At 33.2% G+C, this 25,124-nt stretch overlaps 4 protein-coding genes across 5 annotated transcripts; 2 read left to right on the forward strand and 2 right to left on the reverse strand.

The window, feature by feature from the left end:
- Window positions 1–2,667: 2,667 nt before the first annotated feature.
- LOC18049613 (membrane protein of ER body-like protein) lies at window positions 2,668–7,407 on the forward strand. Its single transcript, XM_006441101.2, has 7 exons — window positions 2,668–3,066; window positions 4,717–5,280; window positions 5,366–5,461; window positions 5,560–5,754; window positions 5,993–6,205; window positions 6,344–6,405; window positions 6,809–7,407. Exons 1-7 carry the CDS (start codon window positions 2,790–2,792, stop codon window positions 7,259–7,261), a joined length of 1,860 nt encoding a protein of 619 aa, XP_006441164.1. The 5' UTR covers window positions 2,668–2,789; the 3' UTR covers window positions 7,262–7,407.
- Window positions 7,408–10,127: 2,720 nt separating this feature from the next.
- Window positions 10,128–12,743, forward strand: LOC18049614 (pentatricopeptide repeat-containing protein At2g13600). The gene has a single exon (XM_024189320.1). The coding sequence runs from the start codon at window positions 10,273–10,275 to the stop codon at window positions 12,724–12,726; it is 2,454 nt and encodes an 817-aa protein (XP_024045088.1). The 5' UTR covers window positions 10,128–10,272; the 3' UTR covers window positions 12,727–12,743.
- On the reverse strand, window positions 12,638–14,436 carry LOC18048383. The gene is made up of 5 exons (XM_006441103.2): window positions 14,041–14,436; window positions 13,748–13,956; window positions 13,576–13,674; window positions 13,314–13,387; window positions 12,638–13,135 (listed from the first exon to the last, which is right to left on the reverse strand). The coding sequence occupies exons 1-5, from the start codon at window positions 14,330–14,332 to the stop codon at window positions 12,910–12,912; spliced, it is 900 nt and encodes a 299-aa protein (XP_006441166.1). The 5' UTR covers window positions 14,333–14,436; the 3' UTR covers window positions 12,638–12,909.
- A 6,799-nt stretch (window positions 14,437–21,235) lies between these two features.
- LOC18048384 (protein yippee-like At4g27745) lies at window positions 21,236–22,436 on the reverse strand. 2 transcript variants are annotated; one of them, XM_024188737.1, is made up of 3 exons: window positions 22,221–22,436; window positions 22,014–22,139; window positions 21,236–21,765 (listed from the first exon to the last, which is right to left on the reverse strand). In XM_024188737.1, the coding sequence occupies exons 2-3, from the start codon at window positions 22,107–22,109 to the stop codon at window positions 21,538–21,540; spliced, it is 324 nt and encodes a 107-aa protein (XP_024044505.1). In that variant the 5' UTR covers window positions 22,110–22,139; window positions 22,221–22,436; the 3' UTR covers window positions 21,236–21,537. The 2 variants fall into 2 exon arrangements, with proteins under 2 accessions (XP_024044505.1, XP_006441167.1); XM_006441104.2 differs by having other exon boundaries at window positions 22,217–22,436.
- Between the last annotated feature and the right edge of the window lie 2,688 nt (window positions 22,437–25,124).

A 25,124-nucleotide genomic window follows, 5' to 3' on the forward strand; every position in this document is an offset into this window, starting at 1 on the left:
TCATTCAAAGTATAAGAAAATGGATATTGGTCGGTTTTTTTTATGGGGCTATTATACAGTCTCCAGTTCAATTTTTCCCTTTTTTTTTTGTTTTGTTGGTTTGCTTATGCTGTTGCTGAGAATGATGTTAATGTTGAAATTAATAAATGCATGATAGTTGCCTGAATGTTGTATATTTTCCCTCCGCAATCAAATTTGACAGGGAACAGCCTCCCGTTCATTTAGAGAAGAGGCTGCGATTAATTTTTTATATGTTGATGAGGTTAATGAGTGTAAGGCTGTACCTGATTTGAATGAAAGCTCCAACTGATACAGACAATATCAATGCAATTGTTTTGATTCAGGACTCAATTGAAGACCAGGCACTTACTGAGGATTCAGATGCTGGTTTTGTAGATGCTTCGGAAACTGAGCATGAGATTGAGGCCAGTGAGATTGAGTTTGATCATGCTAATGATGGTGGTGAGTGGGGAGATAGTGTAGATGATTACTAGTCAGGGGATGACAGTGGTGCTAAATAAAATGCGACGTTCTGTATTTAGTTCAGCTGGTGGAAACTCCATTCTAATGTCTGGTCAGTTAATCAAGAATATGGATGAGTTCATGAAAGTGGCCAGCGCGTTTGCAACTGTAAATGGCTTCTAGCTTAAGATGGTCGACAATGGGAAGTCAAGGATCATCTTTAAATCTGCACCTTCAGGTTGTACATGGATTATACATTCTATCCCAAACTGGAACAAGAAACACAGCCAAATCAAGACTCTCTACCCTATGCATGCATGCGCTTATGGTTTGGATCTGCTTATATTTACATTTTCTTTAGATACATGACTTATTCGTTGACCATTTAAATAGATACTAATGCTTACCTTTTTGTTTCATACAGGGCTGTTAACTCAACTGTAAACCATCATATATACATGGATCTAGCAGTAACTGTGAAGACAGTAGGTGTATTTACTGAGAAATTGCAGCAGAGGCCTATCTAATCCCATACATAAAATTTTTTTAAGGGATCAAAGGATGCATCACTTTCTAATTGAAAGCATTGAAATGATAAAGATGGTGTATCATCTTCTGTTACTAAGCCATAGGTACATATTTGAGTTTTTTTTTTTTTTTTGGTTATATTTCATGCATTGTGAGATTCTATCAAACTCACATCTTCGACAAGGTATGTGTTGCCTTTTAACCTGTTAACCACAATAAATTTTAATAGTTGCTGTTATGTATATAAGGCCAATGTTAATCCATGTTGACTGCTTAAATTATAGCCTGAATTAACTGTCTAAACTGTTATTGCTGCTGGAATGAATTATTATTTATGATGTTTCTGTGTCTTTGTTTAGTTTTGCTGAGATTGGTTCCCTTGATTTGTATATTATTCGTGGTTACTGATCTGGCTATGTTGGATTTGAGCTTTGTGTTTATGAAATGGATGGTTGATGATTGTGTGGAGCTTGAGATGGATGATGAATAAGATTTGCTTATATGATTTTTTTGATGCGGACGATATGTGTTTCAGCTTATAATCGTAATGAAGATAAGCAACAAAACAATTGTGACTATTGAGCTTGTTTGAGGTGCATGATATAAATAGCCAAATTCACTGCCAATTTTTTTCTTGAATATTTAATTTTGATTTGTGATTTTTGCAAAGACAGATTAAATATTTCATAAGGATGGTATGATCATTTCATACTGTTTGCACACTTTGACCGTTTGGCGTGAATTTTTACAGTGAGCTGTTACCCAGGGATAGTAGATCTTCCTTGGTTTTGATTTTAATTGTACAAGGGTATTTTGGCCATTTACTCAATCACCAAATGGTCTAATTAACAGCATACTAACGATAGGGTATTTGATTTGTGATACACTAATACTTTCTATCGCAGTGAAAATAAAACAAACCTCAAGGGAGGAAACCGGCAATTACCAAGTAAGGACACAGGCTGGCAGTTCTCGAAATTGAATTACGTTGGACATGGAATAACCGAATAAGACATCCGAATTGGACAGAGGATGGTACATTTTGTATCAGAGAAACGCTTGTACGTTTGTTCAAAATTACCGAAATACTCTTATCGCACGTTTGGTAGGAGGGTATTACTGTAATTTCATGTGATGATATTAATACACAGACGACAGCGGCAGACCCATACTCCTTAATTGTTTATTGCTGTTAGTCAAAGTGTGCAAAACGTGAAAGAACAGCAAAAAAATAAAATAAAATAAAATAAAATTATGACATGAAAATCGTTGACCAATAATATGTCGATGCAGCGGTGGGCTGTAATATATTATATTTAAATTAAGTGTAACATAATCTAAAAGAAATTAAAATATAATTAAATGCAGGAGCTTGCTAACTTACAGATTCTAGAAGTTACAGCTCACTCTCACAAATTTAGTTGTGGGTCTCGTACGGACCCACAGCCAAACACTACTCATGTAAGGGCTGTGCCTTACAGAATCAGTAAGGTGGCCCTCTCCACACGCGTGAGCACTGAGCACCGATAACAATGTAAAGGATTGTTTATTTGTTTTACTGTATTTTTTTTTTTGATATGTGTGATCCATCGCTATCATTATTAATTTGATATTAAATGTTTTTAAAAAAATTGATAAAGCTGAGCTAAGTCATAAGTCAGTAGCGTGAGGTCAGAGAAATTTAAAAAATTTGTGGAATGGTATAAACTAAACACTGTCCTTTTGTCTCTCTTTCGTAAATGGCTATAAATGAAAGCTGGCACATAAAGAGATAAATACAAGAGGGTCTTCGTAGCACCATGTACCATATCAGTGTAGACATGGAACCACAAAAGCAACAGGCATTTCCATGGGAGAATGAGGAGCAGAAAGAAGAAGAAGAGGAAGTGGGGACTCTTTTGGGACGGAAGTCTAGGCTCCAAGCCAATAAAACAACTGCGCCGCCGCCGCCGCCGCCGCCGCCGCCGCCCGCGGCGGTTAATGGTGAAGAAAATGGTGGACATGGACTTGCAGAAGGAGAAATTAAAGATAACCATGCGTCTGCGGCTGCGTACAGTTCTCATAAGAATAGCCATGGTAATACTTCCTTCCACCAATTTTTTTTTTTTTTGTGTGGAGCAATAATTTTTTGTTATTTCAAAATAAGCCAATCCTCTGGGGACCTGAACTTTTTAGATTTTATAAATGAAATTATTTTTATTTTATGGGATTGCGTGATAATTATTTTTTTCTTATTATCTCTCATTTATTGCTGGGCAGCTTATTTATAACCAATATTTATTATTTTTTTCATGAATTATAATTTTGGAGAAAAAAATGGTTTGATTTGACATTATCCAATAGCGATGAATTTAAAAGTTTTTAGCAGCGACTTCCATTTAACCTAAAGTTGACATTTAAGAGATAATTTCCAAAAAAAATGAAAAATATAATTTCCAAAAAAACTGAAAAATTAACTGCCCAGCTTTTTATTTTATTTTATTGTTTTACTTTCGAATTATTCAATGTTTTGTTGCCATTACTACCGCTTCTGAGTGGTTGAGCAGAGCTACCCACCAGTGAATGCAATTATGATTTTTAAATGACACTCACACCACACTGCTGACCAAAAATTAAAGGGATTTATCAACTTATAATAAATGTAACTTATAATCCACTTCAAACATACATAAATAAGTAACATGACGGCGTGACTCAATTGTAACCCAACAAAACCAAAATTAAAAAATTAGTATCTGTCAGTCTTAATTATTGTTCCTTCTTTAATTTCCTTTTCTCAAGGTTGGCTCTACCTGCTCACTTTTTTGGTTACTTGAAAGTGGATATACTTAATTTTAAACTTTATGAAGGGTGTTTCATCAATACAAGATTGTTAATCACAATGCATGGTTCTTAAAAATCTAATACACCCACATAAGAGGATTTAGGATCTTTTTAGATAATTACTACTGCGACTTAAATTTTAACTCTCTTCCAAAAAAGTCTCAAGACTCACATTTGACTTTCCTTAAAAAAGAAAAATTAAGTTTTGTAAAAGTGTTTGTAAATATCCTCAACTGAGATTTGGGTCCGCTTACGGGGCAACTGTATTATCGTACCACAGTTGCATCAAGCCGTTGGATCTACTTGGATAGTGGGATTCATGGGGATCCCTGGTTGCAACTGTGGCTACCACAGTTGCACGACAGTTTTTCCCCTGAGATTTTGATTTTGGCGAAAATTCCATAAAAGCTGTGCTGTGAGTTTTCATGACACAATATGCTTTATGTTCAAATGTGATATTTTTAATCAGGGATAGATGATACATTTGTATACCCACGTAAAATGTCTTATTATCAATAGTTCGCATAGATTTGGTCAAGTGTTTTTCAAACAATTTAAAAAAAAAAAAAAAAATTGGGCACCCGAGTTTGAATATAAGCAGTGGCGGACTCAGAAATTAATTCTAGAGGGGCTAGATTTAAATTTTAACCAAAAAAAAAATTATAGAAGAAAAAATTACAATTTTTTAATTTGATAAGCGACTTAAAACTTATTAAGTTTTGTTAAACTGTTGGCTATAATTTAAGGGAAAAAAAAAAGGAAAAAAAGAAAAACTAAGAGAGAGAGAATGAGGAAATTAAGGTTTGTGAATGTCTTACATCAATATGAGAAACTTAAACTGTGCATGTAAGCTTGAGTTCCACCGTATGTTTATAAAATGCTTCTCTTCTGCATGGCTTACAGGAATTGAATCTGGTGCTGAAGTAACAGGAATGAAATATTATCCTGCTTTAGAATCTTCTGTGCTTGAGGCAAAGTATAAAGACGAGGAACTGCATATGGAAGAGGCAAACAAACTTCAAATCCAAAGCAATTGCAGAACTGAAATCTTCAATCATCAAATAAGTGAAGAAAAAAGTGAAATTTTGGAGCACTTTGACAATAAAAGTGGAGTCGTAGATGAGGATTATTTTGACCAAGAATCCACAGAAATAATTGATGTTGAGGGGGTATTGAAGAAGCAAAGCACACATGATTTGTATTGTCCTAATTGCAATTCTTGCATAACCAGAAGGGTCATTCTGGTTCGGAAGAAGCCCAAAATTCCAAAAATTCGCCATAAGCCAAGGCCTGATCATAAACCCGAGTCACACCCTGCAGCAGAAAATTCTCCTACAAATCAAGGCAATGACACACATAATGTCGGTTCAAATGATGGCCTCTCAAGTGTAGCCGATGATGGGAATCTTCATAGAAAGCCGTATATATTCAAATGCTTATCATGCTTCACCGTTTTCTTTCCTACATGTACGTTTAATATAAGCATGTGTGTTGTGTGTAGCATCTGAAAATTTATAATGGCATAAGCTTAACATATATTGTTTTAATGCAGGCAATGGACAAGTAAAATATATGCCACCATCTTGTACAAATTGGTTGTTTGCTATTTTTGGATCATATAATAGGAAACCAGCTACTGATCATCAAGGTACTATTTTGCTGCAGCCATTCAACGGCTATATATCTTAAGTCAGGACTGACAAAAATATTTATTTAATCGAGGTATTTCACTGTATATTGATGCAGGTAAGTCTAGAGTTGACGGAAATAATCAGCATACCTCATCAGACAATATGCCACCTGGAAATGAAACATTTGAACCTCCAAAGCATCCTGGAATTTCTTCATCCTCTTCATCTTCATTAGAAGTATTGAGACCAGTAACTGGTGCGGCTGAGAATCCAGATCAGAATACAACAGATGAAAATAAAAACAACATAGGTAAACACAAAATTTTAAAGTCAAGCCTCCCATAATTTGCATCACAGCTGATGTGACATCTTATGCGTCATGCATTCCTTGAGTTGTAAAATTGACAAATGTAGTAATATGAATAATAACGTCAATCAGTATTCCAGCTATTTAAGTGTAGTATTATTGTAATTTCAATGTGTTTGTGTATAATCTGAATATGTTAAATCTCAATGTACTAACTTTGAGCCGTACTTATTTGGGGCAGGGTTGATCATTGAAATGCCTCCAGATGAAGTGGAGTCTTCTCCAAGGGCACCGAATGTTGGTAGTTTAGTAGATTCTGAGATGAAATTTGGTCCTAAAGCAAGTGAAGCCCGTCAATTGGATATTTTGAAAAGCATCGTATATGGTGGTTTAGCTGAATCAATTACAAGTCTAGGTGTTGTTACTTCTGCAGCGGCTACTGGTGCTACCACTTGTAAGTGTTCTTTTATGAGTATCTTCTGTATTGTTTATGACATTTATTATCAAATAAATGGTATTTGTTTATTTCTTTGTGAAATTGTGTTTTCTTTTTAACATTATATTCTGTTCATCTTGTTGGGTTATATTGTAGTGAACATTTTTGCTATGGCATTGGCAAATCTGATTGGTGGACTGTTCATTGTTGCTCATAATGTAAGTGATATCCATGTCAATTCTCCTCAATGTTTTAGATGTAAGCGTGTTCAGAATCCAATCCAATATTCTCATTCAGTCCAATATTGTTGAATTCAAAATTTTAAAATCTGCAAAGTTCTGTCAATTCTTAGAAAATAACATAAGTATATTTTTATTAATGTATTTAAGTTTGAATGTTGCATCATGGGGTTTTATAAATTGCTAATTTGATTGAGAATTCTGTGATCCACAAATCCGTGGATTGGATATAGATTGTGTCAAATCTGCAGAATCCAAGCCCTTAAAAGTATTATCTGTATGTCTTGATGTAGAAGTAGGAAAATGGTAATTTAATTGCTTCCTTTTACCTTTTCATCTAGTTTTTTTATAGCAATTTAAACTTACTCTGAAATTTTTATAGCTTAGAGAATTGAAAACTGATGGTGCCGAAGGGACTTCTACTCGTACAACAAGCAAACAAGAAGACCGTTACCGGGAACTACTTGGACGTCGAGAGAATTTCTGGGTTCATGCAACTCTAGTTTTCTTGTCATATATCATCTTTGGTTTGATACCTCCTGTTGTTTATGGCTTCTCATTTCATGGGAGTGACAATAGAGATTTTAAGATTGCTGCTGTTGGTGGTTCGTCTCTTGCATGCATCTTTTTGCTTGCAATTGGCAAGGCTCACAATCAGAAGCCACCCAACAGATCATACGTTAAAACTGTGCTATACCACTTGAGCATAGGATTTATGACCTCGGGTCTGTCCTATGTATTTGGTGACCTAATCAAGAAACTAGCTGAGCAACTTCATTTGTTTGATTCAAGTTTAGAGCCAAATTCGATGAAGGCAGGATGGGCATCCTATTGAAATTTTGAGTTCCGCTAATTGAGAGTTAGAAAAGTACTTTTCTTTTGTCTTTGTTGCGAAGGCAATCTACTACTTTTGAATAAAGTTCAAGACTTTTTGTTTTCCTGTTATTTATGAATGCGAATAGCAGCACTGTTATAATTTTAGTAATTGAAAATGGTCATCGGTTAAGGGTAATTGTTCTGTATTTTTAGAGTAGTGGCAATTCATTTCGTATAAACTTAGGAAACTTTTGAGTTACTGATGAATTTTGGGTGACATTTTGAGTTTACAGTGCAATGCTCAAACTCACACCCTCATGTTGAGAGCACGAGTTTTTTGTTTAATACTAATTATACATTAAATTATTGTATTATACAAATATTTACAATCATATATACATAATTGAGACTTACATTGTTATATTAAATTTATGAAGTACATGCCCTGACAAATAATCTTCATAAGTGAGAGATGTTTCTACTCTACTCATGCGTGAGAAAGACTTGTAAATAAACTCTACACAATTATGCATAATACTTAATTGAGAGAATTTTGAGTCCATAGGGGATTCGAACCCCTATCTTCACAATTCTTCTCAACTGTGAGAGTAAAGATTCACCGTTGAGCCAAAGGCTTATTGGCTAAGAGCGCAAGTTAGATTAGCACGTGAGGGCAACTAGGCAGTTTGCTTCTTACAAAATAAAAGTTATAAAATAATTGTCATCTAATGTTACAACATTCCAATTCCATGGCCATTAGTCTCAAGAACAATCATTATTTATGGATTTTGGTTGAGACATTATGGTCCTATTTGATATTGAGGTACTGTACTTTTATAGCTACTGTAATTATAAAACAAATGTTAATAATATATAGTAAATATAAATTTCAAATAATAATTTTGATAAAATTATTGTAGATATAATAGATTTTTCATTATATAAGTGAAAAATCATATCAACATAACTTTTAAGTTACAGTAGATAGTGTTTACTAAATATTTTAGTATTGTACCTTTTAAGTTACAAATGTCTAACCTCAATTCCAAACACATCATATATCCGATATCACCAATAATATCATTGTGTGCATCATCATGTACACAATTATTATTCTTAAGTTACAGTAGATAGTGTTTACTAAACATTTTAGTATTGTATCTTTTAAGTTACAAATGTCCAACCTCAATTCCAAACACATCATATATCCGATATCGCCAATAATATCATTGTGTGTATCATCATGCACACAATTATTATTCTTAATAAAAACTGGTATTTATTAAGGATCATTATTTTGGAATTTTGCATTGTCGTATATGATAGTAAGGGTGGGGATAGTTAATCCAATTCAATAGACCCAATCCAACCCAATCCAATATAATCTTAATTTCAATAGGTTGAATAAATTATTTTGGGTTAATTGGGTTAATTTTTCAAATAACTGATTTCAGTTGAATTAATTATAATAAACTCATCTACCTTAATCCAACCCATAATAATAATAATAATAATAATAATAATAATATGTTAATCTTCCATTGCAAAACCTAAAAGTCTAAACGACTAATCTAATTTTTAACTTTTTTTAATTATTTTATAAAAGAGACTATTTCATTCTCGTACTTATTGATCTAAACTCAAATTCTAAATCTAAAGTCACCCTCTTATATAAGTAAATTTATTATCTTATAAACTTATTTTTAAAAGTAAGTTGGTTTCAATTTATTTTTATTTTATAGTAAACACTTAACAATACATAATTATATATTGCCTTCATTTTGTTACAAGACATGATGCTAGCTAATTTTCAAAAAGATCTGAATATGCAATTCAAAAGAGATGTGGGAAATGGGAATATAGTTTGGCTCATTATCAAAATTTTCTTCATTTTAAGATAGTTGATTTTTAACTTTCTTTATCAAACATTAGATAGTGAATAAAATTTTTATATTATAATATATTTATATTTGATTTTAATAAGTTTTATTTCAAATTTCGTATATTTTTCTTTATTTAATTAATTTTGATTGGACGATCAATCCAATCAACACAATCCAACTCAACCCAATGATTTAAAGGACGGATTAAATTAGATTGGATTAAACATATTTATTTAGTTGGGTTGGATTCATTTTATTTCAATTCATTCAATAGGGTTGGCAAAACCTAGGTCTGGGTCCAGGTATTGTAATACCCAGACTCAGACCAGATGTAATTATTTTAATTTGGGTTTTTATACTCGATTTTTTTTAATATTAGTTATGTATACTTTTTATAATTTTATATTTTTAAATTTATTTCAATGAAATTAGATATGAAAATATAAATTTTAAGTGTTTAAAACTTTACATATATATAATAAATGAGTCAAATAAATATAATTATTTAAAATAATATATATATTTTATAATATTTTTTTAATAAAATCTGAGTTTCAAGTTGAGTCTCGGATTTATCGAGTGATGCTTAGAACCGGGCCCGCTCCATATCACCTAGGTTTAACCCGTGTCCAAACCAGGCTGATATTTGACGCCCTATTATTCAATAATAAATTGGGTTGAAATTTCACAAACTCTATCAAACCTCACATTTACCCCACCCAATGGTAATATATTCCAATACACGAAATTTCTCCCTAAATGTCAATAAATTTACAAAGTCTAACCAATTGTTGATTGTAGAAAATAGTTTGTATATACGATCTGTGTATTGCACCATGTATTGGTAATTATGAAATGTTGTTTGTTAAAAAAAAAATGCCTTGTACAGGCGTGAATGATTATTCGTTAAAAATTGGTTATCTCTTTGACATTATGGATAAGTATTGCGGTCCAGTTGGTATTATCCAATTAATAGTTTAATAAAAGTCTGGGCATCTTCATGTATACCCCGGCGTACATTCAGTTCCAGTTGTCCTGATCACAAGCAACTGGAATATCGTAATTTGGAAACAACAATTTGTGATTGTAATAGTCGTCACAAGCTTAGCGTAGTCTACTCAAGAATTTGAAATTTAGTCACCAACCCATGAATATTTCCATACCAAGTAATCATGCCCGTGTCTCTTTACTTGACCAACCTGCAAATTCAATTACATATGCTTCGATACTAGAATCTTGTAAATGCCCAAATTTGGGAAAACAAGTACATGCCCACTCAATCAAGACTGGGTTTCGCGGGCATGAATTTGTAGAAACCAAGTTGCTCCAGATGTTTGGGCGGTACGGGTGTTTAGAGGATGCAAGTTTAATATTCGATAAAATGCCGCGCAGAAACTTATACTCTTATACAGCCATTCTTAGTTTGTACGTGGATCTTGGGTTTTATCGGAAAGCTTTTTCACACTTTCAAGAATTACTATGTGAAGATATTTGCTTGAAATTTTTTCTGTTTCCGGTAGTCTTGAAGATTTGTAGTGGCTTTGCTGCGGTAGAACTAGGAAGGCAGTTACATGGGATTGTCACAAAACATCAGTTTGATTCAAATATTTACGTGGGTAATTCTTTAATCGATATGTATGGTAAATGTGGGAGCTTAGATGATGCCAAAAAGGTTTTCAAAATGATGCCGGAAAGGGATTGTGTGTCGTGGAATTCTGTAGTAACAGCTTGTGCTGCCAATGGACTGGTTCTTGAGGCATTGGAGTGTCTTGAAAGAATGTCTTCTTTGGATAATGAGACGCCAAATCTTGTTTCTTGGAGTGCAGTTATTGGAGGCTTCGCTCAAAATGGTTATGATGAGGAAGCCATTGGAATGTTGTTTAGGATGCAAGCAGAAGGGCTTGAACCGAATGCATGGACTCTATCAAGTGTTCTTCCTGCATGTGCAAGATTACAAAACCTAAGCCTTGGAAAAGAATTCCATGGCTACATCACACGAAATGGATTTATGTCTAACCCTTTTGTTGTCAATGGACTAGTAGATGTTTATAGGAGGTGTGGTGACATGTTAAGTGCCTTCAAGATATTTTCTAAGTTTTCAATTAAAAATGAAGTCTCTTGTAACACAATAATTGTTGGGTACTGTGAGAATGGTAATGTCTCAGAAGCCAGGGAGCTATTTGATCAGATGGAGCATCTGGGTGTACAGAGGGGTATAATTTCATGGAATTCCATGATATCTGGATATGTGGACAACTCCTTATATGACGAAGCTTTCAGCATGTTCAGAGATTTGCTGATGAGAGACGGTATTGAACCCACTTCTTTTACTTTTGGGAGTGTTCTAATTGCATGTGCTGATATGAATTCTTTGAGGAAAGGGAAGGAGATACATGCACTTGCCATTGCTCTAGGTCTGCAATCTGATACCTTTGTTGGTGGAGCTTTGGTTGAAATGTACTGCAGATGTCAAGACTTGGTGGCTGCTCAAATGGCTTTTGATGAAGTAATTGAGAGAGACTCAGCAACGTGGAACTGTTTGATATCTGGTTATGCCCATTGCCATCAGATTGAAAATATTGAAAACCTTCTTGGAAAAATGAAAGAAGATGGTTTTGAACCAAATGTTTATACTTGGAATGGTATCATTGCAGGTCATGTGGAAAATGAACACCACGATAGAGCTATGCAGTTGTTCTTGGAAATGCTAAGTCTAGATTTGACACCTGATATTTACACTGTTGGAATAATTCTATCTGCTTGCTCAAGTTTGGCCACCATGGAGCGGGGGAAGCAGGTTCATGCATATGCGATTAGATGTGGATACGACTCAGATGTCCACATAGGAACAGCCCTAGTGGACATGTACGCAAAATGTGGTAGTTTAAAGCATGCTCGACTGGCTTATAAGAGGATTTCGACCCCTGATTTGGTTTCCCAAAATGCAATGCTTACAGCATATGCCATGCATGGACATGGGAAGGAAGGGATTGCTCATTTTCGAAGAATACTAGCCAGTGGATTCAGACCAGATCACATCAGTTTCCTGTCTGCTCTTTCTGCCTGCGTACATGCCGGATCCATCAAGACAGGTAGTGAATTCTTTGATCTGATGGCTTATTACGATGTGAAACCCTCATTGAAACACTACACTTGTATGGTTGATCTCTTAAGTCGAGCAGGAGAACTTGGTGAAGCTTATGAATTTATTAAGAAAATTCCTATGGCACCTGATTCAGTGATGTGGGGTGCTTTGCTTGGGGGTTGTGTCAGTCATGGCAATCTTGAGTTTGGACAAATTGCAGCAGACAGGCTTATAGAGTTGGAACCAAATAATACTGGAAACTATGTGATGCTGGCCAACTTATTTGCTTATGCTGGAAGATGGTCTGATCTAGCTAGAACACGACAGAAAATGAAGGATAGGAGAATGCATAAAAGCCCAGGATGCAGCTGGATCGAGGACAGAGATGAGATTCATAAGTTTCGAGCCAGTGATAGATCTCATGACAGATCAGAAGAGATTTATACCATTATAGATAGTTTGACCCCTAACTTGAAAACACAATTTAACAATTGCTCTGTTAATGCAACATGCTAGCAAGACAATTTCTTCTTGGTATGTTTGGTACAATACAAAGGCTGAATATGGCCATTCCCAATTTTTGTACATCTCTCTCCCACAATTAGAATCACTGACAAACAACAGAGGATTTGCTACATGCAGAACATCTTTCTGTCATCTAAACAACATTAAGGCAAAAAACATATTCCACTACTAGATTCAATACAGATCTAGAGACTCCAAAACCCTACGAGCTTGGATATGAAGAGCCATTAGTCTCTCTTCTGGATTAAGGGTGGAGCCAAATTGACTTGCTGCCCATATCAATGAAGCAGATTTTTCACCCAGAAGTCGCCTAATATCTTCATGTATGGTAGCCATGGGAGATAATTGCCTCCCGTTTACATGTCCAATGAGTAGCAGCAAGAATTCTCCACATCTCAACCTAATCAGAGGAAAGAGTAGATTTCTTATATGAAAAATGTCAAAATAGCAATGCACGAAGCAAGCACAAAAGATAAAACTGAAACCTATATGATTATTAAGCAAGTAGATTTCTTATATTAAAATCAAAGAAAAATAGTTAAGACTAAGTTGATATCAAAAGAAGGTAAAACATAAACCTGAGATTTTCATCCACTTGCTTGTCTAGTATGAGCTCTGCAACTTCCTCAATGCCATTACATGCCTCAAAATCCTGGTAAACATTTAGCCAAATTACACACATTTGTTACAAAGATTTAATCACTCGTAAGCAATTTAAAAATGCCAGAAAAACTCTTTTGTGCTCGAAGATCATTTTCCTAAAATTAGACATCAAATTTTTTCAACTCTTGCAAGTCTTCTAAAATAGTTAGCACTACAAAAAAATAAGCAACAAAATACCAGTTGATTGGCAGATGAATCCAACATTAGCGAAGTTAAAGCATCCAAGCAGGCTCCTTGCTCTAACGCTCCTTGAGTCGATAATATATTCATCAAAATCTGCATAAACCTCAACATTAAATCATCATACATACACAGATATTCATTTGACTATAATTTTCACTACATATACCTTGATAGCCTTGTGTTTATGAGCCAAAATGGCGCTCTCTCTGTGCAGCAAACAACAACCTTCCAAAACACGAAGGGCAAGCGCAACTTCAGCGTCCGTTGAAGGACTCGTTACTCTCATTGGATCCACGGTGAATATATGATCCAAACTCGTTACTCTCTCATCTACTGAATCTTCTTTAAACGAATGTTGAAACAAAACAGGAACAACTGGAACATTAAAAGAAAGTTGATTAATTAATTACTTACGATTTCGTTTAAAATTAAATAGATTAGGGTTTAATCGCGAGGGACCTTGGAGTTCGGGAACGGATTGGGATTGGCAGAAGAAGTGAATAGTGGAGTCGGATTCCGCGACGGATCGGAGGATTTTGAGGAGAGAGCGGAGGCCACGAACGCGGAGGAATGAGAATTCGGCACGTGCGTCTCGGAGACCTGTGCGTAGGGCGAGAGTGATTTCTCTCTGTACTCTCTGTTGTTTAAGAGAGTTCGCTAGCTCTCCTACCGCTGTCGCTGCTGCCGTCTCAGTTTCCGATTCCATCTGCTTCTCCACTCCCTCGCTCCATAATGGCTTCTTCAAATACATCTTCTTTCTCTTTGTGCCTCGGTAACTGTTAAACGGAAATGAAAATGGCTTCGTTGTTTGTGTGCGATCTTCTTGTTCTCGTGTAGTTTCAAAAGAAATTTGTAATTTTTTTTAAATTAAAGAAATTTAAGCCATTTCCGTCAAATCGTTATTATAATAATCCGTACAACAAAAATTCCTACCATAATAAACACGTATATACATTTTGGAAAATGATATTTACCCGAGTCAAACCTCGGGTCAAGCCCCAAAACTAATCCAAACAACGTCATTTCATCTTTTGCTTTTTTTTTCCTCTTTCATTCTCCCTAAACGACGTTGTTTGGCTAAGGCAAAACCAACGACAAGTTGGCAGCCCCACATTGCTTTCTCTTTCTCTTCCCCTTCTTCTCACAGCCATTCAAGATCCACAATAGCAAAGCGTCTGATTTTGTTCCTCTCAATGCTCCCCAACTTGTCCAGATTCTGAACCTCAATCAACACCAACAATGCCACCACCCCTGCCCCCAGTGAATGCCTAGCAAATGTCAAAGTATAATTTGGGTTCCCGTCAGCCAACACCTTAAAAACTCACACTCGGCATGGAAAACCCACCTTGCAACCTTCAATAACCCATTGTGAACATATCCACCATCAAACTTTGTCTGCCCAAGTTTGTTATCAAGTAAAACTGCATAATCACCTTCTTTTGCTAGGTTAAGCCCCCTAATTGCCAAAATTATATCAGTTTTTTTTTGTAAGACAACCCAATCTGGATTGATTATATACCCTCCAGGGGGTGGCCAGGTTGGGTTACAAAGATCATCTTCATAAACAACTAGGATAAGGCGACAAAGTTGAGGAACCGGCATGAATTCTTCAACCATGGCAAGATAAAAGCTTAAGGGTTTTGCAATTGGGTTGGGGCTGATGTTAACTAAACCAAACGGCGTCGTTTTAGGGAAAAGGCCAAAAAAAAAAAAAAGATGTCGCTTGAATTAGTTTCGGGGTAATTAGCATCACTCATCCATTTTAGAACAAATTACCCTTAAAACAAACAAAACAAATCTAAATTCAATACACAATATTGCCCACATCACCCCTGTCTGTTTTCATAGTTTTGCTAGCTTCCATAGCAACTTCCTTTGACAACAACGGCTTCCATCTACGACAAATTTCTGCCTTCAACCTAATTTTATTAAGGAAATTGACAAATATAACTACGGTGAGTGCTAAGTTACGTTTAACTTAATTTACCCCACACACAAAAAATATGTGGGTTCCACCTGCATGTTATTGTTGTTATGTGTGGCGCAAGTTACGTTAAACGTAACTTAGGAGCTCCATATAACCACTTTCCATCTTTCAATAAACATAACTTAGGAGCTTCATATAACCACTTTCCTTCTTTTAATTTCTAAAAAAACCACGCACCAAAATTTCTTACAAAATTAATCAATTATATACTTCTTGGACCAAAATACCCTTTATCACAAAAAACCAGAAGTCATGACACTTCTCTCACCATCTCTCCCATATCTCATCGCTCATTTTACAGCTGATAGTAACCAACGGCGATTGCACCGACAGTAATAGTATGGACAAGGACAATATCGACAAAAATGATGTCGGTTGCGGGCAATGAAAGCCATCATCCATGTTGCTTGCGGGCAATGGCAGCCTTCGCCCGCGTTGGTTGCGGGTGATGGAAGCTATTGCTCATATCAACTGCAATGGCTTAGCCATCGCCCGCGTTGCTTGCGGGCGATGGCTGCCTTTGCCCACATTGGTTTCCGACAAGAAAGAAATCAAAGGTTCCCAATCGGGGCATTGAGTTCTATTTACATGGGCTTTATCGTTGCCATTTTCATGGGCAATGGTCTTCATTGCCGGTAAGCAACATGGGTTGTGGAAGCCAGACAATGCGAATGATGGCTCCATTATTGGCAACCAACATGGGAAATGTCTCCCATCGCTCGCAACCAATACCATTGCCCACAACTAGCCAATACGAGCAATGGCTTCCATTGCCTGCAACCAATGCGGGTGATGACTTCCATTGCCCGCAAGAAACCAAACTCTTTTAAGGATAATTTAGTCCAAAATGGATATACATGGCTATTATAGCAAGAAAGTTTGTTACTTATGCTACGAGATCATCCTATAGACTGTATTTAAACTCGAGGGCGAGTTTTCTTTAAGAAGGGGAGAAAGATATAGGACGTTATTTAAAGATTTTAGAATTTTAATTAGTTTAGAACTTTTTTATATTTTCCATTTTAATTAGCCTCTAATTAGACATGTGTTTTAGTCTTTTATTTTTATTATAGTTGTGACTTGGAGAAAGTTTGGAATTGCAATGGCTAATTAAATAAGTTACTTTTATTGTGCAGATAAAATTTGTTGGCTTAAAAACTAACTTGGTGTTTAGTAAATTGTCTTGTTGCATTTGTTGTATGTGTGAAAAGCAGTGTATATGCATTTTGTAAATTTTATTAAGAAAGTATTGTTTATATATAATGACTAAAATAAACACAAGTCTAAACTATCTTTTATTTTTGGAGTATGTTTAATAATGTTTAGATATGCCTTTTTTTTTTAAAATACATAAAGTTAACAAAAAAACTCAAATAAATAAAATATAACGAACTTCATAATCTGCCACATAAAATATGATAAAAGTTCGCACTAATATATAATCTAAATTAAAAAAACTACAAATTACATTCATATTAAACTTGTTCCAATAAACACCATCACAATAGAAAAAATATAAATATATTGAATGTTGAAAGTCGTGCTTATGAAATTGATTTTAAAAGTCATAGTTAACTTTAATGTGAAATTGTTCATAGTTTAAATAATTTTATGTAATCATATGCAAATCTTATTGAATCTTATAGTAGAAAATAAAAACAAAATTATAAAATATGAACTTATTGGATCAAAATTCTAATACTAGAGAGAACGTATAGTAGTTGTGACGGTAAATTATTATGGTAATGTGATGTCTACTGGCTTATATGTTAGGGTTTATAGAAAAATAAGACATAATTATATATTTTTTAATTATTAAGATTATAATATGAATTTTAAAAAAGTGTAGTGGCTTATTTAATAAGTTGGTTATGAAAAACAATCCACTATCTACTTTGAAAACTACTGCCAAAATGGAAAAAAAAACTACAAAATAATTAGTTTTTATCAAATATTGTTTTTATTAAAAATTATTAAATAAACAGCTTATTAAATTTTAACTTCAATTCCAAACGGGCTATTAGTTTCCTTATTTAAGTTAACCTCGGGAAGTATGTTTACCCTATTTTAAATAGGGATGTAAAACATTATCAAAATCTTATTGAGTCGTTTTTATTAGAACGAGATCAAATTATGCTTAGATTAGAATGTAACCTAATCCTGTTGAGTTAGTCTGGTCCTAAAACAATATCTAATGTTCTTTTATCAGATCAATCTGCTTCTGCTACCCTACTGCATTACTAAAATATGTGTAAAGATTTATTATGACATGTCAAATGAAAGAGTCGTATTTGTTCGAAAAATAGTGTAATGAGATGCTATTTGAAAGCATAACTTTTAGTGGGACTCACTTATTGTAAGTGAAAAATTAGGATGATTGGAAATCTCCTTTGTGAATACTTCAAAATAAGTATTTGTTTATTCAAAATGATGCTCTGGTGAAAGAGAAATTGAGGCTCAAAGTACATCCATTGACTGCATTGAATAAAAGTAGGAATTACAGAGATTATAATGGTTAGTTAAATTTAGAATTAATTTAATGTTGTATGTATTTTTACAGCATTAGTAGGGAGAATGTTCTAAACGTTTAGGTTTAAGTATTTTAATCTCAACCATTCATTTAATATAATTTAAGATAATGAATAATGAATTAGTTAATTAATATAAAAGTACTAGTAGTCTTTTGATTGGGAGTAAATAGATTTTTTTAATTTTAAATTAATCAAAAGAGAAAGAAAAAGACAATAATGAGAAATAAGCCGTTGGTGAGGAAGTTGGCTACTTTGGATAAGTACGTTGTTTTATCAGGATCCACGGTTGCTGCTGTAATCTCCCTACAAGAAATATGTATCATGACAATTTTTTTTTCGTTCGTTTTCGGAAACGCAACCTTATTTTGATAGATGCTGAGTGATTTTAGTGGTAAAAAAGTGTGATAATTTGTTTATGCTTGTTCAGGCGGAATGACGTTGCTTCAAATAAGGATGTTGCTGAGATATTGTACTTTATATCTCTCTTTTTTTGTTAAATTTAGAATCACCTTTTTAATGGTTTGTTAATAGGTTATTATATTAAAAATCATTTAAATCTTTTATTAATAAAAATAGTGTGCACTGTTGATTAGATCCAACGGTTACATTTTTTTTACATTATTAATACCGTAAAAAAAATTACAGTATCATAGAGAAATTCTAATTATTATTATTATTATAGTATTAACTATTATAATTAATAATAATAATAATAACAATAGAGAAGGATGAAATGAGAATTTCAACATTTAAATGTGGGTAATATAGTCCCTTTAGAAAATAAGATTCTCATTCCCACATTCTCTCGTGGAAATGAGAATTTTAATATTCAATCCCAATTTAGGTGGGGTCCACCATTTTGACTCTCATTTCACCTCTCATTTAAACAAGTAATTAATAATTAATAATAATAATAATAATAATAATAGGAAATAATGAAATGAGAATTTCAAACTTAAAATAGGGGTAATATAATCACTTTAGGGAATAAGATTCTCATTCCCACCTTCTCCCGTGAAAATGAGAATTCTAATAATCAATCTCAATTTTAAGTGAGACCCACTATTTTGACTCATTCCACCTTTCATTTAGACAAGTAAGCACATCATTTATTCTCATTCCCAATAAGTACACACACCATTAGATTAGAGCTAATTAAAAATTGATATTAAAGTTAAAATGACTTTTTTTTTTTACTTTTAAAACTAACAAATTAATATAGTTAAATTATCGTTGACTTTTCTACTGCTTACACAATATATTCCCTCTTTTATCGCTTTTCAATTATTAGGCCTATTTTATTAAATTATTTCCTCTTTTTTTGTCCCCGTAGCAACTGCATCATATCTCAGTATTGTTATTCATCAAGTGCCTTATTTTTAAAGAAAAAAATTATACATAAAAATAAAAAATAAAAAAGACACTTAGTGGATCACAATACTGAGATATGATGCAGCTGCTAGGATAAAAAAGAGAAAAATTATTTAATAAAATAGGCATAATAATTGAAAAATGACAAAAGGAGAAATATATTATGTAAGAGAGAGAAGAATAAGCGATGATATGTTATAACATAGGGACCCACTAAATTAATTTGTTAGTTTTTAGAATTAAAAAAATCATATCAGTTTTAATCTCAACCCTTAATTAGATCTAATCTAATAGTCAGAATATTATGTCTAAAATTAAATTTAAAAGTGTATCTTGAATCTTCTCCTACAAATAATTATTATTATATAAAGGAAAATGGTTTAAGATGAAATCTAAAAAAAATATAACTTATTAAAGTATGAAATTTATTCTTATATATATAATTAGCACAAATTAAAGACCAAAATTTTTATAACTATATAGAAATTATTCTTGTATAGAGTATCACTACAGAAAGGTTTTACTGTAGCTTGTTTAACTGATACAAGTTTAAAAGTTTGAATTATGCTCACAAGAAGGTTAAAAACGAATTTAGCATATATTTGTCTTATTTAAATAGAAAAAAAAATTAACAGAAGCCAAGTTGTGTCCCCTGTGAAAAAATTTGGCATTTGCCAAAATACAAGTCATCTGCTGCAGTTTTGGTAGGTGAGTTTTCAACTTCTTGTAAGCTTCATGGAACCAAAAGAGAGAAAAGTAACTAGTGAAAACACTTTCAGGCTGCAAGTATCTAAAAGGTAAGCTATAAACGGCAAACATACCACAATTTTCCTTACTTGGAATTGACCTTGCAATAAAATTCAAGATTTAATGAATCTAACTTCATCCAAGCATGAATTTTGTCCTTGAGGCTTAATCTTTGTCACAAACACAGTAAACGGTAACATTCTGATATGTTAAAAATAAAACATACTATCGTTGAAGATGAATCCAGGATGCATAGTTTATGTCATTGCTTAATTCTAAACAGAGATATGAAATGACTTTATGCAGCCTAGCTGTTGGCAGACTTGCCTTGATGGCCTGCCAGCTGCTAGTCCAGATCATGCTATCAATGCTTTAACCCAATGCAATTTGACATGAAAGCTTCATTAAAGTAAATAAAATTGCCACTCCCTGCTGATTTTCTTCCAATGCAGTCAGCTTAATTACAATGTAACAAAGTCCGTGATGCACTTGCATTGTTTTTGTAGACAATAAGGCAAAAATACCCACACCAAAGCAATCTAGTCACTGAAGATGCTATTATTTCCTCACTCAAAAGAACAAAAGCATGGCAGATAAAAGGATTGGCCTAAGTCCACAAACCCTTCAATTCAAAGGCCATATCAGTAAATCTGTTTTGCAAAATATTAAGTTAAACAAGCATGAGCTATAATCATCATTTAACATCACTAACATAATATAAAAGAAGTCCTCCACTATTTACTATAAGAAAAGTGAAGATCCCAACACTTTACAAAGCAATCATAATGAAATCACACAAATGTTTGAATCGTGACTAAATTAATCACCAAATTAATATAATAACTGCTAAAGACGTGTTCGAATCATGAATGTCTGAAAACAGAAAAGCTGGAACTTCACTGAACTATCATGTCAGTACAAGTTTATATATCAATTCACAAACATATGCAATTATCTGATCTAAATATACATTTTATACAAAGTTCAGACCGAATTGAAACATTTAGACTCTCCAACATCCCATATAATACTATGAGCAAGAGAGCAAAGGAATGAAACCTTTTCAATGCTTCTAGCAACCAATTTCAACCCCAAACACTGCAAGATTCTGAATTTATATCACAATTTTATTAACAGAGAATTGCTGATCCACTGAAGATCATTGGAACACAGTACGTGGCAAGAATGACTAGTGAGAAACAATGACAAATTTTCAAGTGCATGAGAAGTTTCTGTACAAGATGAAAATCATGAAGCATCAATATGCTTGCATCAACATACTGGAATGAACGAATTAGGACCCTGATGACTTAAGTAGTGCTACCAATTCTCCTTAGCGATCTTCGACTTCTCAAATATGAATTTCCCTTCCTTGTACTTCTGCGACGCCTCAAAAGCTCGTTCATACTTCCAACCCAAAACTTCACGACAATCGGAACAATAGATATCGGCAACAGTGTGGAGACCAGTCAAGAGATGCCTGTCTTCTTTTGGGCCTACAACAACATTCATCGCGTGGGAGAACAGAAAGGCTCTACCATTTCTTCCCTAAACAAAATTATGGAAAACAATATTGGACTAAAACATCTGCCCACAACCCCAATCACTGAAGTTAAAATGATCACATTAACACATACAAAATTCTTGGCAAAACAAAATCTTCAATTCAATTCCTATATTGTAAAGCTGCAAATTTTCCATAGACTTAAAATTTTCGAACGATCAGATAAAGCAAACATCATGAAAGAAGGGATGCAAATCAAACAAAATATGGTTAAGAAGTTAAAGTGATGAACCTGAAAGGCCTTGGAAATTATATCATCATGAAGGGCAACATGATTTCGGCAATTATGACAGCTGTATAATCTTGGACCCACCAATTCGGCAGCCATTAATCAGCTTAAAAATCCCCTAGTGCCCACCTACAGAAGCAGAATCTAAGTGGGTATTTACAAAACAAGCACAAGAAAGTGAACAGAGAGGATTTAAAGAACTGTACCTACAGAAATTCAGTGATGATGATGATGAAGCAAAATCTGGCGGAGATATGAAAGAACAGATACAAGCGTTAGCGTGCAAGATTAGACCAAATTGGCTTATAAGAATGAGTAAAGATTCCACGTAAGATTTAAGGAGTCTTGAATGAATAAACAAATGGATTTGATAACGACATGATTAGTATTTAATCAGAGATAAGTTAAGAATAAATAGAAAATAAAACCCATTTGGCGTAATTAAAGAAAAATATTTTGGAAAAATTAAGAAACGCTATATTCTTTACTTAAGGAATGTGAATTTTTTTTTTTTTTTTTTTTGAGGAGTTTAGGAATGTGAACTTGAACCATGTACTTGTAAGCCGTGGCTTACACTGTACAGAATGTAAATTGACATTCCTGGAGGAGTAGAGTAAGGGGTAATTTTTTTTTAATTACTTTCGATTTATTTTGTTCTCTACTAAGTACTTCTTTTTTTCTTTTTTTTTTTTGTTTTTTGAGGTTTATTATTTGGGTTTCTCCAAAAGAGAAATAGCCGTGAGAGGATTTTCTGCAGTGTTTCGAGAGTCAAATCACACAAATGGAAGTTGTTGGTTGAATTTATCTGTAAAAGACTTTTACACTCTTCCGGTAATTTTCATTTTGTCATGTGCCCATTAAGTATTTAAATAAAAATATTAATAAGTGCATTGATGTTCGTACACTATGAAAACACCATCAAAACAAAAATAGAGTTTTTGTGAATGCCACAGTATTATTGTAGCACAAAAAATGATAATATTGATTATGTTCAAATATTATTTTTCTCTTAATAACCATACGGTAATTCAGAATTTAATCCAATCCATTCGATTGAACTTAACTAGATCATTTCGATGAATTAGTCGATTGGATTAAAATTTTCTGAAATTTACAATCAATATATCACTACTGGATTTGAGTCATTTGATGGAGAAAATACACAAAAATTTTATTTAACGTACATAACATAATTTTATTTTATTGTTAAGGGAAATAATCAGTTAACCACGTGTATCATAGCAATGTTTGAAAATAAAAATAAAATAAAAAAACGGAGTTTTTGAAATGACATAAATCCACCTAAGATTTGGCAAGTGTAATCATTACTATTACTTTGCCGTAGGTGTTTTGAAAAAAAACAACAATTCACTCTTAATGAAAAAACAAAAAAGGTATTTTATCATCAATAGTTAGGTTAACCAAAAAAAGCATTTATTTATTGGAAAATTAAGAAATGAAAAATTCTTATATTTAATAAACGATAAAATCAAATAAATAAATAATTAGTACTTATTTTTACGCTTTATAAAGTGCTAATTTAGCCTAGGAATGGTAAAATTATCTGCAAACCCATATGATAAGTGTTTAATTTCACATTAGTTTTTATTACTTTCTTTACAATTATTTAATATTTTCATGAACTTCTCAAATCTTTATTTGTTTTTTATATTTTTTAGGAGTTTTTTATTCAAAAAAACAAAAAGGAATAGAAAAGCTACAAATTAGTGTGAAGAATAGCCAAATTACGACCTCCTGGATTGTGTCATTTTGGTTGCTTCTTGGATGAATATTTGGGATTTATTAATTTTATTAGGCTATATTAGACATGTACTAATGTTAAGGATCATATTTTGGCCATAAAAATTTATTCCTAAAGGGATGGTTAGACCTATTGATCGAGCCTACAATAGAAACTAATTTTGGAGTTAGTTTGCCCCATGTATCTATTTCTTTGGGTCAAAATCCTACGAGAAAAAAGAGGCCAAAAATAAGTTACACTTATCCTAGAGGATTAGGACAATAATTCTATATAAAGGCAATAAGTTAAATGCCCAAGAGGGAGAAAAAAAAAAGGTGAAGAATTAGTTCCAAATAAGAAAATGATGCAAAGAAGAGAGAAGTGGATAAGTTGGAAAGAAGATTTGGTTGTCATAGCCATAATTCAATTAATGAGCATTTCTTTCTCTTGTCTTTTGTTTAGTTTTTTTTTTTTTTTATGGATTTGAATTCAATAATTCAGATATATGTGAGCAACCTTTTTATTGGTTAGAGCTTATTTCAAAACCATATCTTTGTTTAGAAAATTTTATATTTAATTGATTTTAGTGTTTAAGAATTACTATCTTGTGTTGTTTAGGTGGGAAACTAGATGAATTAGATAATGATTTGATTATTAGTTTAGGGTTCTTGATCTGTGATTGTCAAAAAATTAAAAGCTTATGGGATATTTTCATTTGATAGCATGTGGAATATAATTCAAGATAAATAAGCCAAGCTTGTATGTTTGTTCCTTGATTCAACCTATTTCTTTCTTGATTATAATGCTTTCATAAAATTAAATTTAGAGAGCTTGTTCTGAATTGTTTCTTCAAAAGAGATTAAGTAAAGAGTTTGTTTTACTTGTCAACTAAGTAAGGAAAGATCAAGATAATTGAGTTTGTACTTATCTTAGGGTTGTTATTTTCAAAAGAAATTGAATGATGAGTTTGGTAAATAATATAAAATGTAATGTTACTAGTGAAGAATGATTGTTTAACCATATTTTGCATCATAATTCAAACTCTTTAAAACGGTTTTTTGCAATTTTAGATTTTCTGCTTTAAATTTTTTAGTTTAGTTTACATAGCAAATCAACTCCAAATCCCCCCAAAATTTGTGTGAATGTTCGTTAGTGCGTCCTTAGCAATATGGAAAGCTTTAGTTAATTTTGTTAAGTCTAGATAGGACATCTAATTCAATCTTTGTTGCTATTTATGTTTTGTGTTAACAACTTGTTATTTGGGAAACAATACCCTGTAGAAATGACCCTTGCTTACCTCTATATGCAATAATGATAATATATAAGAGAAGGTTATAAGCCCCCCCCCCCCCCCCCCATTTTGAGGAATTTGG

The sequence above is a fragment of the Citrus clementina genome, unplaced genomic scaffold (assembly GCF_000493195.1).
Source record: "Citrus clementina cultivar Clemenules unplaced genomic scaffold, Citrus_clementina_v1.0 scaffold_3, whole genome shotgun sequence".
NCBI lineage: Eukaryota > Viridiplantae > Streptophyta > Magnoliopsida > Sapindales > Rutaceae > Citrus > Citrus x clementina.

Coding starts and splice junctions, on each gene's coding strand:
- LOC18049614 (XM_024189320.1), top strand. CDS start 10,273: ATGAATATTTCCATACCAAGTAATCATGCCCGTGTCTCTTTACTTGAC.
- LOC18048384 (XM_024188737.1), bottom strand. CDS start 22,109: ATGGCTGCCGAATTGGTGGGTCCAAGATTATACAGCTGTCATAATTGC. Junction 21,766..22,013: donor TAATTTCCAAGGCCTTTCAG/GTTCATCACTTT, acceptor AATTTTGTTTAG/GGAAGAAATGGTAGAGCCTT.
- LOC18049613 (XM_006441101.2), top strand. CDS start 2,790: ATGTACCATATCAGTGTAGACATGGAACCACAAAAGCAACAGGCATTT. Junction 5,281..5,365: donor CACCGTTTTCTTTCCTACAT/GTACGTTTAATA, acceptor GTTTTAATGCAG/GCAATGGACAAGTAAAATAT. Junction 5,755..5,992: donor TGAAAATAAAAACAACATAG/GTAAACACAAAA, acceptor TATTTGGGGCAG/GGTTGATCATTGAAATGCCT.
- LOC18048383 (XM_006441103.2), bottom strand. CDS start 14,332: ATGTATTTGAAGAAGCCATTATGGAGCGAGGGAGTGGAGAAGCAGATG. Junction 13,675..13,747: donor ATAAACACAAGGCTATCAAG/GTATATGTAGTG, acceptor AGGTTTATGCAG/ATTTTGATGAATATATTATC. Junction 13,136..13,313: donor CAAGTGGATGAAAATCTCAG/GTTTATGTTTTA, acceptor TCCTCTGATTAG/GTTGAGATGTGGAGAATTCT.